The sequence below is a fragment of the Python bivittatus genome, unplaced genomic scaffold (assembly GCF_059951505.1).
Source record: "Python bivittatus isolate LINGU-HERP-01145 unplaced genomic scaffold, Pbiv_v1 ctg000700_np1212, whole genome shotgun sequence".
NCBI lineage: Eukaryota > Metazoa > Chordata > Lepidosauria > Squamata > Pythonidae > Python > Python bivittatus.
In genome coordinates this window covers 76,538,067-76,557,618 of record NW_028277098.1, presented here as the reverse complement: position 1 = coordinate 76,557,618, position 19,552 = coordinate 76,538,067, and the positions used below count along the sequence as shown (strand labels likewise).

Below are 19,552 nucleotides of genomic sequence, written 5' to 3'. Positions count from 1 at the left end.
GACAATCAGCAGGAGTCAAGGCTGACTTAAAGGGACCAAAACCAACCAACTAAACAAACAAACTTAAAAACCCCAAATGGAGCTGTGCAGACAAACAAATGTCTAGGCATACAGTTGCCTGTTGAAAGATCCAGAACATTCACTTTTATTCCTGAAAACGTTATTATAAAGATAATGATTATTCTTACATTTTATCTGCCAAAATGGCAGGTCACCTATTGATCAGAGTGTGTCTGCTCTTTTGCTTATATACATATCTACCCACACACTATTGCCTTCTGGGAAAACAAGTATTATGCAGAGCACCGAAAAAGAGTAAGAAGTACCAAGCAGATGAAATTACAGGCAGGAAATAAGAGAAAAAGAAATCTAGTTTACACCAACACCATTTACTGTACCTTTCCATATCTTTCTGTCCTTGAAAACTATCCTTGTTTCTACTAACAGGTAGCCCTTGACTTACAACCACAATTGAGACCAGAACTTCTGTCACTAAGCTCACTTAACTGTTAAGTGAGTCATGCCCAATTTTACGACCATTTTTTGCTGTGGTTGTTAAGCGAATCTGGCACCATTGACTTTGCTTTTCAGAAGCCCCCTGGGAAGGTCACAGATGGCAATCACATGACCCCAGGACGCTGCAACCATCATAAATACATGCTCATTGCCAAGTGCCCAAATTTTGATCATGTGACTATGGGGACGCTGTGATGGTCGTAAGTGTGTGGACTTTTTTCAGTGCCGTCTTAACTTCAAACAGTTGTTAAACGAATGGTCATAAGTCAAGAACTACCTGTATGTCTGTATACTTCTTCATACATTGCATCGCCTCACCTTCTTTTTGAGGGTCATCACCTCCATCCAACCATAGCTTGCTTGTCTTTTCCTTTCATTTCAACCCTTTCACTCGCCCTTCATATATGGATTTTGTGATTGGATGCATTTCTGTATGACTAAACCATCCCAATATACTTCTTTTGTACTGATTTACTCTTTTTAGTGCTTTCTAAGTAGAAAAGCTTTATTTATTTTAATTTATACCCCACTCTTCAGCCTAGAATGCATATTATCAGAAGATTCCTACAGTAAGATTTTATACACTCCTCATTTCCCATAAGAGGAAATGCTGTCTACTAAAGATGCTCAATATTCATTTTTTCCCTTAGTGGATGGGATTGACATTTTTAGCTTTTTTTTTTTCATTTTTTCTGAAAGCCTCAGAGTTTTTCCCATTCAAAATTAATAGCTCCTTCATTTTCAGTGGCTCATTTTGGCTACAACCCTTTTAGCCTTCACTGTTTGGTGGTCTCTCTAGCTCTGAAAAGTTCAGAGTATAACAGATTTTGTGTGTTATACCGCGCTACAAGTAAGTCCTATGGCATTCAAAAAGACAACCTCAGTATATAAGGGTACAGCCTTAGTCAGGTAAGAGGTGACTAGACAAGACATCAGAAAAGGAGAAAAACACTTGTATTATGTCAGCCTAAAAGCTTGTAACACATTAATATGAAAAAGATACCAGTCCAGTCCTTCAAAGGCAGAGTATTTATTTCATATTCATTTTTCCCAATGATTTATTTTGTTTTTCTTCTCTGAAGCACACCTTACATTTTCTATTGGCTAAGTATGTATTCCTGTGTAATATCATTGTCTTTCTGAATGGACTGTATTACAAATGTACTTTTTCTTCTCTGATGCTTCCCTTTCCTCCATCTTGGGCAGTGCTGGGAAATATAGGAGTTTGATTTAGGAGAACAATACTTTTTTTGACAGAATTCCAGCGCTTACATGATAAAACCTCTACATCCCAGAGGTCAAAATGAGATGCCAGAATTGAATTGCCTGGTAGTTTTCACACTTTCACACTTAGAGCAACTTAAACAAAAAAGACAAATTTCTCCCCCAAGTAGCTCTTAATCTAATGTTGATAGTTTTGAATAATTGCAGTTGCACATGCCTTGGTTATCAGCTAGTGATGAAAAGGGGCAAAGTGTTCAAAGAAGAAATGGGCTGGAAGAGAACCCTCACTGTTCAGTGGGATCCAGCATCTTCTCTATAAGAAAAGATTAGGATGTTTGGGATGCTTTAGCTTGGAGAAAAGACAACTGCAGGGGTACATGACTGAAGTGTATAAAACCATGGAGGACGTGGACAAAGTCAAGTTTTTCCTCCTGTCTCAAAACACTAGAACTGGGGTTCATCCAGTGAAGTTGATTGGGAGGAGATTTTGGACAGACAGAAGAGAACACATCTTCACAAGCACACAACTAATTTGTGGAATTCATTGTCACAGGATTGGATAAATTCATGGAAGACAGATCCATCAAGATTAATAAGGGTTATTAATCTTGAGACTCAATCTTACCCATGGATTGAGACAGCATGCCTCCAAATACCAGCTGCAGAGTAACAAAAATGAAAGAAGAGTATGTCTCTACCTCCCAATTGTAAACACCTCAAGAGGCATCTGCTTGGCCATTTTGAGAAAGAAGATGCTGGACTAAGATTTTAGAGTAAGCTAAGATTGGCTTAATCTAGTAAGGCTATTATGTTTTTTTCATGAAAAGGAAAAAGAAGTAATTGACATATATATATGAACTTTGGATGTCTTTTCTTTTTCAGTTACCTGTTGAATCCGTACACTGTGTTGTCTTGTGTAGCAAAATCCACCTGTGCCATCAACAATGCTATAATTGCATTCTTCATTTTGGCAACAATAAAAGGTAATGCATTTTGCTTTTCATGTAGTAATAGATCCCCTTGTGCTACTGTACACATCGGTCAGCAAGTTCTTTCCAACGTTTTTGATCAGCTGCAGTTGTTTCTGGTTGTTCCAATGGGACATCAGCAACTTACAAGTTTTCATGGAATGTTCTGCACGAAGTTGTACGGGGTCTGCATCTCTTCCATTTTCTTCCGGGTAGTGTCCAGCTGATTGTGGTTTTGGCATGATGCTGATTTGGAGGACGTAAAACTTATCCTCTGTTCTATCACAATGTCCTGTATCCAATGTGAGTTACTTCTTTATAGGATCTCACCATTGGTAACACAATTGTGATAGGTAATGCTAAGGATCTTTCATAGGCAGCGCTGGTGGAAAGTCTTTGTGCCGCTCACCACATTGTCTTCCATGTTTCACTGGCATGTTGCAGTTGGCAAAACAATGCTTTTTATAAACATATTTAATTGTTTTGAGTTTCTGCCTAACATTTTTGGTCAAATGGATTATATGGGCTTTTAATTCTGAAACAGCAATCTGCATCTACTTTCAGGATATTCTTTCACATCTTAAATAGTGGAATATTGAGAGCCATTTTCATTACAATTGTGTGGCAGTTCTGCTAAAACATAAAAAAATATAGTTCTGGGTAAACAAGCAAATAGAAAAATAATGCAAAGTTCAGTAGAATCACCTGGGATGCATAGACTTCTAAAACAATTTCCTCTCAATGAGAATATGTGATACACGTTAATATAGTTATACTTGCTGCAGGCCTATGTTTGCATGTGGGACATATAAATTTCTTAGATTTCCTTAGAAGTGACGCAATTGTATTAATGTTCATAAGGACCACAAGAGAATCTTAATTATACTGTTCTTCTTGTTTGCCTGAATGGGAAGGGGAAGAACTGTTATTAATACAGATATCATCATTACAAAAATCCTGGTTTCTGTCATGTCTTCACTTGTTCCTAATGGCTAAGCCTAATGCAGTTAAGGCTTAGGTCACATCCAGGCACCAAGACCACTTGCTCTCAGTTTAGAGTTACTGTGCTGAACTGGTGAGGGAAACCAGTGCAGCAGGTGCCTTTTTGTGATATTAAAACATTACAGCCTTATGACTGAGGCACCAACATGTGTGGATTTTACAGGTTAGTACAGAATGCACAATGTCTCTCCTCAGAATCTCTGCGAGCCCACATTTTATATGGACCTACCGTAAATATTAAGTACTGCAAATGCTAAGAGATTATGTTTTCACATTGGCCCAGAAGCTTTTTGTTATTAGCTATTTACACTTTTTTCCCTGTATTTTGCAGGTAGTACCTTTCTGAGCGCTATATTTCTGGCATTAGCAACATATCAATCTCTGTACCCTCTTACCTTGTTTGCACCAGCACTTCTCTATTTATTACAGGTATCTATTCTATAGGAGCAAATGCTTCTTTTTAATGTTTTCAGTAAATAAAAAGATTAGCCACCATGAATTGCTAATACTGCACAGCTGTTAGCATTTGCAAGATTGCTAGTAGGCTGGTGGCTAGAATGAGAAGGCAAACTGCAAATTGCTTGTAGGTCATCTTCATGGGATCAGAGATCTTACCTCTTGTGACTAAAATTATTGTGGAAATGGTGAAATATGTAAGGCATTATCTATGCTGATCTCACTGATGCAAGGGAACTACTGTTGACAGCTATTTTTCTGGAATCAGGTCCAGAAGAACATTGCAATTGGCAGTGATTCTGTTTCACTTACCTCTTTCCCATTCCTCTGAATACAGCCTTGCAGAGGATCTGCTCTAACGCTGTTCTCTCAACTCCTAATCCAGAGTCAATCCAGAAGGTTACCATGGTTGATAGTTTCAAAAGTCCTTAAGAGATCAAGGAAATCCAAAGGGTTGATGTACCTTTTTCTCTTCCCATGAAGCTCAGTCAATTAAGGCAACCAAGGCTGATTCAGGCCCGAACCCAGATTGGATTGGGGTGCATAATTTGCATCTCTAGATGTACAGGCAGCAATCTCTTGAGCATTTTTCCTAGAATGGGGACACTACTGTGGGTATAAAATAGTTAAGAACTGAAGAATCTAGAGTGGATCCACTATCAACTCCTTCAAGATATCCTGCACCAGCCCTTCCTGCAAAGATGGATTTTCATTTTCTAGACCTATCCAGACAGTTTCCTTCACCTAGATCAAGCTGGCTATGAAGGAAAGGAGATGCAATCATATGCACAATAGTTTATTGATTTTTATATGTGCTTGAAAGTGAATCTTCCTGTAGCATTTTTTCTTCTAATGTCTTCATTTCTATCAGAAGTAGAAGTGTTAAATAATTTAAAGAAATCTTTCTCATGCTTTTTGCTTGCAAGAAATTACATATAGCCTTTTTAAAAATATATTTTGTGCTAATTTTTTTCCCTCCTTAGCGTCAGTTCATATCAATCAAAATGAAAAGCAAAGAGTTCTGGTTGTATACCGTACAATATGCGGGACTATATTTGGGAAGTCTTATAGTGATAATTTGCCTCTCATTCTTCCTCCTGAATTCATGGGATTTCATTCCATCTGTTTATGGTTTCATGTAAGTAGATATTGTTTGTCTGCATTGTAACCACCTACATATATGACAAAGGTCTTTTTGCCAAGTCGTGGGTCCATAGTATAAAACCAAAAACAACAACAACAAATGATTGAATAAAACCTTCTATTTTTAAAATACTTGGTTTTGTTCAATGCCTTATTAATTAGGAAATTTCTTGCTTCAGAATTCTGGTTAAATAGTAAAACTTTGTTTATCTGAATGGTTTGGGAAGTGTTTAATGTATTCAGATAAGCAGAAGTGTGATTAAGCTGTATTGACATTTAGGTGTGAATTGGATGATTAAAACATTCAAGGCTTAAATTCTGTGGAATGAGAAAAGGTGTGTTCACTACTGCAACAGTGCAAGTAATAAGCTGCATATAAAAGATGAAGAATCATCTTTAGTGGCTTTTGGAAAGTAGGTTAGATTAGCACTTGTTAGAAATAGTTTGTAGGAAGGTCTGTGTAGTGCTGTGCTTTGGACTACATTGTCCATTTAGTGTCTTTGAATTTTCAGGATGTTTCCGAGCATTGATTTCCCCAGACATGTCAGTGTAAAAATGGGTAGTTAAAAAACAACAACATAATGTTATGATTTTCAAATTGCTGTCACTAGTTTTGGATGATAGTTTTTATTTTTTTAAAAAATTTATTTATCAAATTTGTTACCTCCCATCTTGTTGAAACGACTCAAATGTAGTTGCTGACATTTGTCTTGCAACTTGTTTTAGTCCATGGAAAAAAATCAGCATGATCTTAGATTATTTCTGAGCTACTAATGACCAAACGTATTAAATGATAGTTCTAATATATTATGTATATTATTGTCTTTTGTGGTAGAATACTGAATATGGATGTTTATTTTCTGCTCCTTTATTTATGATTGAGAGTTTTTAATATCTTTTTTTTACTAATAAGTACCCTCCAAACGCCAAAATAAAATTGTTAAAGGAAAAGAAACTTGCTGTGAAAAAAAAAGCAAGCAATAGTGACTTATGTTTTTTATATAAGCATCAAAGACATTCTCAGATGAATGCTAGTTCCTTCCTTCTGTTAGATATGATAGAAGGATTGACAAAATATATTTTGCAGTTGAGAAGAGCAATAACTGGCTAGGCTGCTTATCCTTCATCTTTCCTGCAGCAAACTAGTTCAGAATTCAATAAGTTCTCTTTTCAGATCCTTGGAGTCACTGTGAGCTGTCATGCTTAGGCTGAGTATGTTTCTGAACAACTTGTAGTCTGTATCAGAGTTAAAAAGAAACAAGTATATGACCCTTCCAGCTTTAGGGAAGTTTCTTCAGTAAATCACTCTTTCTCAAGCTAACCTACCTCATAGAGATGATCTGGGGAAAGATGGAAGGAGGGAACCTTCTGCCCACTACCTTTTGCTCCTGAAGAAAAGGCTGAATATAAATCTAACAAACAAGGGTATCTTAAAGGTACCTTTAAAATCCCTATGTTTAATTTCATATGCAAGTCTTTGTAGTGAGCAGAAACATTTTTCCTGTTTATGGTGTGTTTTCTGAATATACTAACAGTCATCTTTTGGAAGTTAATTGTGAATCTGGTTATAATTTTATAAATAAAGTTATAGATAATTCAGTAATGAAGATATTCTGTCAATTTCAGCCTTTCTGTTCCAGACCTGACACCCAACGTTGGCCTTTTCTGGTACTTCTTTGCTGAAATGTTTGAACACTTCAGTCTCTTTTTTGTCTGTGTTTTTCAAATCAACGTCTTCTTCTACACTATTCCCTTGGCGCTAAAATTAAAGTAAGCAGCTTTTTGACATTATTTATTTGCATAATTGTAGCATGTTAGTTTAGTTCAGATTAATTGCTGGTAATATTTGATAGTCACCATACAATATAGGGGAAATAGACATCACATAACAAGTACTATATAATTTGAATCATTTAAATCCAGGCAATCAATCCATTATAATTATTTAAATCAGTTATTATTAGTACCAGTCCTGAATAAAATACTTTATTATCCTAATTTCCAGTTTAAATTATTATACATAATGATTAGCCTTAGTTTAAAAATTAAACTTTCAAGAATTGATTCAAAATAATTTAAACAATATAGTTTTTCTTACTAAGAATTTGCACTTTTATAGGCTAATGGCCTTATATAGAGATAGCTATCTTTTCTACTACCTTTGTCTTCATTCTGTCCACAATTTCTTTAAAAAGAAGAGCTATAAAGAGCCAGGGTTAATAGTTGTATCAGTAATAACTGCAGTCCTGAAAGTCTGTTTGGAAGATGCCAGAAATATTATAAACACTAATAGCTATCTCTTTTGTCATGAGAGAGTAGATTAAGTGTTATGGCAGGAGGCTAGGGGACCTTCCCCTTATTGGAAAAACAGCTTCTCCATGGCAGAAGCCACCTAGGAAAGCAATGGAATCTTCATTGACTGTTCTCAGAACAAGTCAGGATAATGTCAGTCATCATGATTTGCCTGGGTAGTGCCTGTCTTAATGATAGCAATCAAATCATACTTTCTTCTAATAATAATTTTATTAAAAATTACAATTGCAAAGATAAAAACTAGTACAAACTAAAAAAAAAGAAATGAATAAAAAGAAAAAATAGAAGGTGCAGAAAAGAAAAAAAATAGAAAAGGAAAAAATAATATTGTAAAGGAAGAGAAAAGAAATATATAAAGAAATGACTTCCCCCTTCATCACAAGTATAAACAATTTTAGTAACTGATCACCTTCTCTTAAAATACAACAAATGATCTCTTCTTCCCATATCCCATCTCTTATCTATAAACAAATCCTTAAAGCCTCGTTGTTTCATTCCTGATGTCAGCAAACGTTCAAAGGTTACCAGGGATCAGAGTTAAAGATAATCCAGCAAAAGGGTTACCAGAGATAACAACATATCCATTTTAACCTTGATCAGATAAACCAACTTTATATTCTTTCACTAAGGATTGAAGGAAACTCACCTGGTATTTCAGAGTTGTCGATCCAAAGTTTCCTAATAGCTAAAAAGCAGTTAACAAGCAATTTCCAGAAGTGATTAGAAAAGGAAATATACGAACCCAGTGTCCTTAAAGGCGCCACCCGTGGTTTGAGCAAGATAGCTATTCTCTTGTCTCCCAGAGCTCTAAACCCACTGACAATTGCTTTCTTGCAGTTTCTTTGTGAGGAGCAACTGTCTGCAGCTCTTGTGGGCAACCTCTTCTCCTTGTCCGGAGAGGAATTACGAAGAGCCGGTCTACTCACCGGCTCTTTATTCCACCAATCATTGGCTCCGCTTTTTGCGGAGCCATCTTCAGTCTGCCATTTCTTCCCCAGAAGTCAGCAATTAAATCATATTTTCAACAACTTTTGTTGTCTCAATTTCAACCCTCCCAGTGAGGGGTCTGCATTCAGCCTTATGCAGCAAAGCCTAGCAGATTTTTCTTCATTACATAACACCTTAAAGCTTCCATCTCGTTTTCTCCCTTGTTAGGTGATATCTTTAAAACTTAATTGTGTCCCCTTAGCTGCAACTATGCCATGCTTTTTCCCTTCGTGTGTGCTTGTGAAGCAAAGGCTAATGTGGCAGGGACTCATGTGATCCTGTGCTGTGGTTGCAGTGTAAAATTGTATCGTTGTAGTATCAATCTAGGTCTTTTTCAAGCCATGTTTTTCAGACCATAGCTTCTCATCAGCTATGATTAATAGGGCATTGCCAGACTATTCCATGAATTTGTGTTCACCTCTCACCTAATCAGTTATGCTCATCATAGTTATAATTGACCCAGTCTCTTCTGAATCTGTGGTGAAAGAGGATATGGCAGCACTTTAATTTTTAAGGCAATAATGACTGTTAGAAGAAAAGTTATACAGATTGAAGGCTTGATCTCCTCCAAGCACGAGCTAATACCAAAGAGCTTGTTTTAATTGACTTTCACTGAAATAATCCAAAACTACTTTCCAGCTTTGTAATGTTTTCAAATTTCAGTTCTCTCTCAGACTAAGATATCTGCATACATCATCCATACATGAAATAGATCAGACTCTGATGGCTTCTGTATTTTTAATACTGGGAGAGGAACCTTTACAGTGACACCAATGACATCTCACCCTAATAAATATATTTAGTTTACTTAATCCATTTTAGAATGACTTTGAACTGCAGACCACCTGGGTGAAAGAACTGGCCGTACTATTTTATTTTACTTTTTGCTTTTTCTAGCCCTGCCTTCCCCCACCTAGCATATTCCAGATCTGTTGTGAATGCAACTTCCAGAATTCTTAGGAGAATTCCCAAGCTGCAATTCCACAAATCTTCAGAATGTCAAATTAGGGAGGGCTGTTGTATGCCTAGACTAAAGATTTTATAGCTCAAATGTGTGATAGAGATAACAGAGTCTAGTATATTAGGGTTGTTTAGTAGAGTGTTACAGGTCTCGATTACCTTTTATTTCCATATTCTGCATGCTATACATTAAAGGTAATTGATGGTAATAACAAAGAAATATAGTATTTCTAATGCTGATAAAATATACAGATGGGAAGAACAGCATCCACTCTGTCACCCAGTTACTTAAAATCTTTTTTGTTTCTTTTCTAGGGAACATCCCATCTTCTTCATGTTTGTTCAACTGGCCATCATTTCCATCTTTAAGTCTTACCCAACTGTAGGTGATATTGCTCTCTACATGGCCTTCCTCCCTCTCTGGAGCCACCTATATCAGTGTAAGTTCTGTATTATTAATAATGTGGGAATTGTGCATAATGGTTCTCATCTTGACAATGAGCCAGAAAAAATATGGAATATCTAGTAGGATATCATGATCTTTCATAACTGGGACCTATGGTTTAAAAGTATTTGGGCCTCAGCCATTTTCTCCATACTTGAGAGCTCTAAAATCTGCTTCCGGTAGCTGGTTTCTCCAGATTTCTTGATACATTTCTGAATAAAGCAAATATAGCAGCCAGCTGTTAATTTCATGAAATAGTGACTCTCATTTCCAACTAATTGGGCAAATTAAAAATGTGAATAGTTTGTTCATGAAAACTGAGCAATGTTTTCTACTCATTTTTCCTTCTTTATCTGAAACTCCTCCATCACATAAGATTTTTCAGAGAATAGTGTGGGGTTTTATGAGTTTATTATATTGACGAATCACCTTGGGAATCTTTTTGTTGCTGTTATAAAATATAAAACTGAAAATAAATAAGTAAATTAAAGTACTTTATCAATGTTAAATATGTATTTTTAATGATCAAGTATTGGCTTAAGTAGCGCATCTTAAAAGGATGGTGGGAAACAGTATTCTATAAAATATTCGACTGTATTTTAGAACAGGAAGAATTCAGTCCAGAATTAGCTTTCCACCCAGCACCCACCCTTATTGTACTCTGATATCCTTTTATTTTGTAGTTTGCACCTGCTTCAGTCCAGGAATTGGAAGCAGGATCTGTGTAGTTGGGAAGTCAGCACAAATAAACCTGTCAAAGTTTTCCTCCCCCGCAGGAATTGTGGTTAATTACTGATTCTAAGAAAGGGATGTCTGTAGCAGCTGCTTCTGGATCCACCCTCTAAATTAGTATCTGCCACCCATTCTAACTAAGATGGGACAAGCCAACAATGCCTTAGTGTATCAGTTAACCAGCTTTTATGATGTCTCTGCTTTTTGTTGCAGTCTTACGGAATGTCTTCATCCTTTCCTGTGTACTCATTGTCTGCTCCCTGCTGTTCCCAGTTTTATGGCATCTCTGGATTTACGCAGGAAGTGCAAACTCCAATTTTTATTATGCAATCACATTGACATTCAATGTAGGACAGGTTAGTGAAACAAAATGTTGGGTTTGGGTTAAGTAGCCCTCATGAATTCCTTGAGTCTTAACCATTGTTTTATATTCTGTTATGTTTCATGAATACTTAAAAGTACTATGGTACTAGACATAAAAATGTACATCCTTGGAGTCTTGGCTTTTTTTTATATCCACAAGAAAAGATACTGTAAATCTTTCCAGGGTTAGAGGAGGAGATAAAGAGGATTTCATTTGGTAAAGGGCCCATGTAGATCCTTGCATTTCCCAATGATTAGACCAAATTTAGTAAGTTTATATGTGTTATATTACAATTTTTCTACAGCATGTTTTTTAATATAATTTGTCTAGTTAATGTCCATCTTTCACAATATTTGTCAGTGTTGTTGGATTATATTTTTTGTTTTTGCTTTGTTTCCAAATTATGGGCATCAGCAGAGATGGCCAAGGGGTGTGTGTCCAAATGATGATGTATGTGATGTTATGATCACACAAAGGCCATGACTTACATAGTCTTATGAGTTGCTCTGACTTAAATACATAATCACAGCAATTGCATGATTATGTCATCGCATACATGGTGTAATTTTGGTAACATACGGTTTGCTGCAAATCTTGTTGCCTTAAATCCCTATAACAAATACATTTTATTAGAATTGTGGGAAAAATGGAAAAGCAAAACACAGCATTCTCTTATATGAATATTACTTGCCTGAGAACTTGGTTTTCAGCTTGGCAGATTGGAATGACAGCTGCTTTCTCTGTCATGGCTGGAATTTCCTGACCGCCTTGCCAATTTCCTAGACCCATCTGCTCTTGCACTGCTTAGTAATCATCAGTGTGCAGCTACAGTAGTCCTCTTCATAGTGCTCCCCTATTCTTTAATGGTTGATGATTAGAAAAGGGAGGTGGCACTGCTGCAGGTTATGCGGTTAACACTAACGTTTATTGTAATGAAGTGTGTTGCTACATAAAATCTATATTTTCTACTACAACCGGTCAGTTTTGCTGAGGATCATTTGCAGTGATAGATATGGAACTGAAAATTACAGATGTGGCTATAGTGGATCTGACCTAAGTTGTGCAATTTTGCAGCACATAATTCTGTTGACTGTGATGGAGTTACCCATCTTGTTTTGTTCCTCTTATGCTGAACATTTCAAAGCCTTAATCTACAGTTTTAGTGGAAATGTCAGCTTGTAGATTAAACCATCTGTTCATAGCTCCATCTGTTCACTTTAAGGATCTATTTTGTTACTCCAAATTTCTCTTCATGTCTTGTTTTAGTCCTATAAACTCAGCAGTTGAACCTCTATTTTTTGTTGATCTCCCACTAATTTCAAAAAAATTCTTACAATATTGACTGTGGATTTTCTGTCCCCTATAACTGATTGGCACATTTCAACATATATCATAAAGGGAGCATTGCTCTGAGGCTCAGGTTGTTATTGGCAATGAGCTTTCTTGGGCTTGCAAAGGGAAAAAAATCCCTGATATCTTACAGAAATAGTCCATTGCAGCGGTTCTCAAACTTTTCATTATGTGGATCACTACATTGTCATCAGATACTTTGTCTGAACCACTATATTAGCATATGCAGAACTTGTTTTCACTAGCTCCTATTAATAAAATTAATTTAAAAATATAAATTGAAAATGTCCCAAACCCTGGGAGGATCAAAATTTTGAAGATTTTGAGTGACAATACCAAATTATCACATGATTTTACACAAGAATGTTAAGATCTCAGAACATTTGACAATCTTGCAAGATGTTGGTCATTTAAAAAAAATTTTTTTTTTATTTTGGCATCTATACTATAGAGTATCTGCAGCACCCATATGGGTCATCAGTGGTCCATAGGTTGCTCTGTAGAATACAAACTGACATGATTGATCTATACAAAGTCATATTGTTATATGCAGAACTGGACAAGATCTTTAAGACACCAATATATAGCTGCTTTACTCCTTCCTTTGCACAAGTGAGTAAAGAAGGCAGGAATCACAGTTAACCATGTATTCTTGTTAACATTCATATCCAAAACTGCAATTCATAGCTTCCCAACAAATGATGATTCAGAAATCAACTGTAAATCAAGGCTTCATATTCTGACTAATTTAGAAGCCATGAATTACAGTTTCTTAGTTTAGATCTAATGTTTTATCAGGATCCTCAAAGCCAGAAATCTAATTCTCTTTCAGATTTCCTTGCCAAACATAAGGGAGTCAGAGAGCAAAAGGAGGAGGGAAAGTGTATTGGGAGGACATGAATGGGGCATTGTGCATAGTCGCTGTCCCCAGTTCCCCTGTGCTCAAAAAAATGTATCTGTTGAACAAAACAAAACTGTTGCACTTTTTCTGATTCACCAAGGGTTAAAAGTAAGCCAGCCATTAAACATAAAGAATTAATAAGAAGACTGAAAGGAAAATATGGATCACTGGAGTAATTAGCAACCAAAAGTGAGAGAACTTGCTAAACCACAGGATGCAATGGTAATGGGCTGGGTGAGGGGACAATGAAATATTTACAATTCACTCTGGTCCATGTCTAGATAGAAATACATTCTGCTGAGTTGAAAAGGTCTTATTCTCGAGTTAAGTGAGATTATGTGCTATTTAGGTTAGGTTATAATGCTGAAAATCAAGACTAAATAAAATTAGTTGTAAAGAACCCACAAATGAACAGAAATTACCATGGAACATTACATGCAGAATATGCCCATTAATTTCTTGGAAAGCAAAATATTTCAGTATTTCCTATTTTGCAGAATAGTGGAATTACCGCTTTTATCATAATAATTTCACTCAGTTTCGGTTTGTGAAAGTATTTTCAGGCCTTTGTAAACATCTTTAAGGGCAAACATATTAGTCTGTTGCAGCAAAATCATTAAGACTCTTGTGGCATCTTAAAAGGTAACAAATGTATTATTGGCATAAAGATTTATTAGTCCACTTTTATTATGAAATTAACTGTGGTCTTCAAAAGCTTTCTGTTGTTTTTATATATAGAATGCAACATAGATCTTAAATTTTTGTTGAATATTTAGTTGAATATCACTCATTGAGATGTATTTATATACATTGGTACTTAAAAGTTTGTGAACCCTTTTGAATTTTCAATAATTCTGCATAAATATGACCTAAAACATGAGCTATTCTCCACACAAGTGCTGAAACTAGATACTGTAAAGAGAACCCAATTAAACAATGAATCAAAAACATTGTACTTGTTCATTTTTTTACTGAGGAAAATGATCTAAAGCTACATAATTGTGTGTGGCAAAAGTATGTGAAGTTTTGCTTTCAGTAACTGGTGCTTCCCTTGGGCAGCAATAACTGTAACTAAACATTTCTGATAACTGTTGATCAGTCCTGCACATTGGCTTGGAGGAATTTGAGTCCATTCCTCCTTAACAGAACAGCTTCAATTCAGGGATGTTGATAGGCTTCCTCGCATGAACTGCCTGCTTCAGATCCTTCCACAACATTTTTATAGGATTAAGGTCAGGACTTTGACTTGGTCATTCCAAAACATTAACTTTCTTCTGCTTAACCATTCTTTGGTTGTATGACTTGTGTGTTTTGGGTCATTGTCTTGCTGCGTGACCCATTTTCTCTTGAGCTTCAGTTCATGGACAGATTCCCTGACATTTTGCTTTAGAATTTGCTGGTAGAACTCATAGTTCCATCAATTTGTCAGAACCTGCAGCAATCAAAATATTAATCAACTAGAGGCCTGTTTTATTAGAGTAGTCAATGTCTGTTTTGCTTGCTTTGTTTCTGCCATTCTTAACGGGGCGGGGGGAGTGAAAGAAGACAGAGCCGGTGCAGTGTCGAAGGCCAGGAAGACGAAGTGTTATCGGGGTTAAGAATATACAAGGTCGCACTGCTGTGAGAACCAAAGTTGGTGCCTAGAATGAGGGGGGAGTACAAGGGGTAAAAGTAGAGGGAAAAAGATGTGGGCTTTAGTTTTAGCAATGCTTTGCTTAGAGTTGCATGTATGTTCCAATAAATGAATTTCTTTTTGAACTTAACACGAGTTTCAAGAGATTTTTCTTTGTTGGGATTTGAACATTGTAGACCTGACACAATTATGGCAAGCCATCCTGGTGCAGAGGTAGCAAACCAGGCCCAAACCAGTTCTATTGTGGCCTCATCTGTCCACAGAGCATTCTTCCAATAGCCTTCTGGCTTACCCACGTGGTCTTTCACAAACTGTAGACAGGCAGCAGTGTTCTTCTTGGAGAGTAGTGGCTCTCTCCTTGCAACCCTGCTATGCACACCATTGTTGTTCAGGATTCTCCTGATGGTGGTCTCATGACCACTGACATTTGCCAATGCAAGAGAGGCCTTTAGTTCCTTAGATGTTACCTGGGATTTTTTGAGACCTCCCAGAGTGTTACATGCCTTGCTTTTGGTGTGAATTTGGTTGGTCAACCCCTCCTAGGGAGGGTAACAATGGATAATCCTAGAGGTTCACATATTTGCCACACAGAAATATGTAGGTTTGGAACATTTTCCTCAATAAATGAAAAAACAGGCACAATGTTTTTGACTCATTTGTTTAATTTGGTTCTCTTTATCTTGTTTTAGGACTTGTGTGGAGAACAGATCACGTTTTAGGTCATATTTATGCAGAAATACTGAAAATCAAAAGGGTTCACAAACTTTAAAGCACCACTGTAAATTGGTACTACTTTTGGTGACCTTCAGGTAGAGTGGTCTGTGTGGGCCAGGTTTTGGGGTATTAATTGGAAGAGGAAGAATTAGATAAAGCACAGAGCCCTAGGGCTTCATTCAAGCCCTAGGACTTGATTCAAATTTATTTTTGAGAAATATGTTGTTCTACCGTGTGTGCAAAGAAATATAGGATCCAAGAGACTGATATCTATTTTCCTTTATACCCTTTGGTAATGGCAGGTAGCTATGAATTGGCTGCATTTTCCTCTGGAAGGAGAAAACTGCAGATGTCAGAGGGATTCCAAAAGGGAGAGTTTTAATGAGAACGAATTTGGTGCCAGTCCTGCCTATAATATAGATCAGTGTTTCTCAACCTTGGCAACTTTAAGATGTGTGGACTTCAACACCCAGAATTCCCCAGCTGGGGAATTCTGGGTGTTGAAGTCCACACATCTTAAAGTTGCCAAGGTTGAGAAACACTGATATAGATTGTGCTACACATTTAGGGAGAGGGCTGGAGGAGACTTTGTGAGTTAATGGCAGAGATATGGTACAAGTATGATTTGAACTTGGGAACTTGGGGTTTCCTGACTGGTAATATGATCCATAATCCAATCAGCTGGCTTTAGACAAAGTAGGTAATTACTTGGGGAAGTAAATCCGCATCTCCATAAATCATTCTGATATTGTTTATACTGCTACCTGTATACACCTACCTAGGAGTAAGGCTTATTGTCTACAATATCTTTTGAATGTAATCATTTTGTTTTGAAGGAAGTGGTGTCACCTTTTTTTCCCTCTCTCTCTCTTTTGCAGATTTTTCTCATCTCAGATTATTTTTATGCCTTCCTGCAGAGGGAATACTACCTTACTCATGGAATCCACTTAATAAGAAAAGATAGGACAGACCCTGTATTGGTTCTCAAATAATCCTGGCATTTGACATGACTTGAGGAATAGACATTTATGAAAAACAGATGATACTTGGGTGGGGGCCTGATTTTTGGAAGATATTATTTTGCATATGGAGAATGGTCTGACATTTGGGAATACTCTAATCCTGGTACTAAGAGCTTGTGATCAAGATGGAAGAGTCTACATTTGTATCCTGTATCCCTATTTAAGGCTGTTTCCTCCAGCCATAATGTTGCTGTGAACCCCAGTCAACAGTCCCTGGGATTCATCAGGTAAAATGCATTGGGATTGACAACCAAGGTGAGCTTTTGCACCTAGAAGCAAGGCAGTAGCTGTTGATGATGATTATAATTTCTGGGAACACTGTTGAGAGCTTACTTTTTCCAGGAAACAAATAATATGCATTTGTTTGGTTCTTGCAGCTTTGCTTCCTTTGTTCTAATTGTTCATTTACCTGCCTAAATTTACAGCGGTCTTTCGGGAATGGCCAGATACATGGATCTTCTTGTGCTAATACTAGAAGCTGGAAGGCCTGATACAAGGCAACATGATGCTTTAGAAAAATGGTTGATTTAGTACTAGTCTGAATCAGTCAGTCAGACATGGAGAGTTAAATTCCAGATTTTAAAAGACAGTGGTCATGAAGGTCAGGATTAGGGTTGGGTCATGAGGTGGATAGAATTTGCTCACCTTCCTTTAAGAGAAAATAGTGCCTCTCCCTGTGGAGATGCCACTGTGTCATTTGGATATGGTTTTAAGGAGGAGAGGTTAACATCGTGTGATATAGGAAACCTTCCCCCCTCCCTTCTCCCGTGGAATGCACATGGGCCTACATGGTCATGGGTGGGCTGTGTAGTCCATTTTTTAAGAGGTGCATGAAATAATTCCTCTGTCTTTCCTACCATCATTCAATTTTGGGAGCATAATATGTATTTTCATTTTTCTGATTTTGTGGCAAAAATCAGAAAGCACAAACGTTTTAACTTCTCTCCAAATCAGAGCAATGTATTTCCATATGATGCTAAGCCTTTACAGTACTCATACCATTATAAATTGCATCCAAAGTGTTATTCCTTGATAAGAGAAGCAATCAAATGTGATGGTGTTAGAAAAAGGCTGTGCAAAGATGCTGGTCCCTTCCATCTATCTTCAGTGTTGTCTGGGCAGATTTCTTCTCTGCGATATATATATATGTGTGTGTATATATGGTACTTGCTGCTATTTTAAACTTTTCTAACTTAACATAGCCATACCTGATTTCTTTCTCTGTTATTTTACCAACAATATGTTTTTCTGACAGGAAAGCTAAGCAAGATTTAACCAAGTTCCCAGTTCCCAGAAAAAGCCTACACACTCCACTTTTTTTACCTATGAGCAGAAGAGATAAGATTGGGAGGCACTGAATTTAGATTTAAATATGCCATCTGTTATTTTTTGCAAAGCCACTCAGCAGGTCATACATACTCTTTTCTTTTACAATGTATTTCTTACTAAGTGCTCTTTCAAACGGAATTAAAAATAAAGAAAAATCTTGCCTTATTGAACTATAGAGTGTATTACATGTAGAAGGCTGCTGTTGTATCTAGGAGGCTAGGCCGCTTTTACATTGCAGGGACTCTACCAACATACAATTCTGTCATAGTATGAAGACATTTGTTACTGAAACTGAATCCAGAGACTTATAAGAGGTAGAGTTGCTTTCATGAGAAAGTATTGCAGAGTTTATTTCTAGCACTATTCTGTGTATGACATGCAAAAAAGGCAGAGTAGGGTCACAGCAGGAAATCGCATATTCAGCGTGCAAGCATTTGTTGTATTATCAGTTATGTTTGGATTTGTTTTATTTTATTTTATATAATTATTATATTACCAAAATTGCCCAATCCCAAGACTGTGAGCAGTGTCCATGTATATAAAACAAAGACATCCCAGCTGCCTCAATTAATTGATACAATCAATTAATACAATTAAAACCCAATTATAATAATACATTCATTGTATGTACATTCATATACTGGAACAGCTTCTGTTTGAGCATTATAAAGTCTGAAGTTCTGTTCATCATCATCAAATCAGAATTGTTTCTCATTTCATCCAAATTGATATCTTCTTGTTGAGAGATACAATCTGATGAAAGTTCCAACAAATCCTGATACGATAATAACTTAGTAATAAGAAATGAAATGGATACATTGCTAGAGAGTTTGCTGTTGCTTTCTCTCCCATTGAGGTGTCTTCCTTTGGCAGCTTATGTCAAATTCAAGGCTATTGCAAGGGGGTGACTTGTGTTGATAAGGAGAAAAGCTTTTTAGTGTGTGACCTTACATAGGTATGAGAAAGACAGGAGCTCTGTGCTGTTTCCAACTGACACAATCTCTTATCTTGGCTAACTTACTTTAGAACTCTGCCTTTGTCATATTTAGTCTTTAAGAACCAAGAACCATTTGGTTTCCTACTTTGGAGACAATATGGAAATAATATCAATGGACTATATTATATAAATAAAACTCACATTGGTATTGGTTAGGCCAATTTAAGATTTACAAAATAGTATGAAAGCTTTTGAATTTTTATTAAGCAAGATAATTAAAATGGCCAGGGAGCAAATTAGCCTTGCACATTTATTTTTTTAAATCTGTGTTGACCTAATAAACAATTGCCTGGATATGGATTTTTGTTGGTTGGTTAGTTTTTCTCATGACCAGTGCAACTACTTTTCATGTTAGTATGTATCTAATCCACTCTTTAAATCAGTGGACATTAACTATAAGATAGTGGAGAGAATAGGAGATAATTACTGGTATATATGCAGGGTCTGCTCTAGACATTTTGGTGCCCTAGGCAAAGTCATATTTTGGCACCCCCTA

General features: G+C 36.6%; 1 protein-coding gene across 2 annotated transcripts in view; it reads left to right on the top strand.

The window, feature by feature from the left end:
* Positions 1–18,218, top strand: part of PIGU (phosphatidylinositol glycan anchor biosynthesis class U) — a 28,829-nt gene extending 10,611 nt beyond the window's left edge. For both annotated transcript variants that reach the window (XM_088154388.1, XM_088154389.1), the window contains 7 exons: positions 2,623–2,723; positions 4,042–4,139; positions 5,150–5,304; positions 6,936–7,079; positions 9,885–10,009; positions 10,960–11,102; positions 16,587–18,218. In XM_088154388.1, the coding sequence (XP_088010514.1) occupies positions 2,623–2,723; positions 4,042–4,139; positions 5,150–5,304; positions 6,936–7,079; positions 9,885–10,009; positions 10,960–11,102; positions 16,587–16,700 (880 nt within the window). In that variant the 3' untranslated portion in view covers positions 16,701–18,218. The remainder of the gene's footprint in view (positions 1–2,622; positions 2,724–4,041; positions 4,140–5,149; positions 5,305–6,935; positions 7,080–9,884; positions 10,010–10,959; positions 11,103–16,586) is intronic.
* The last annotated feature ends 1,334 nt before the right edge of the window (positions 18,219–19,552 follow it).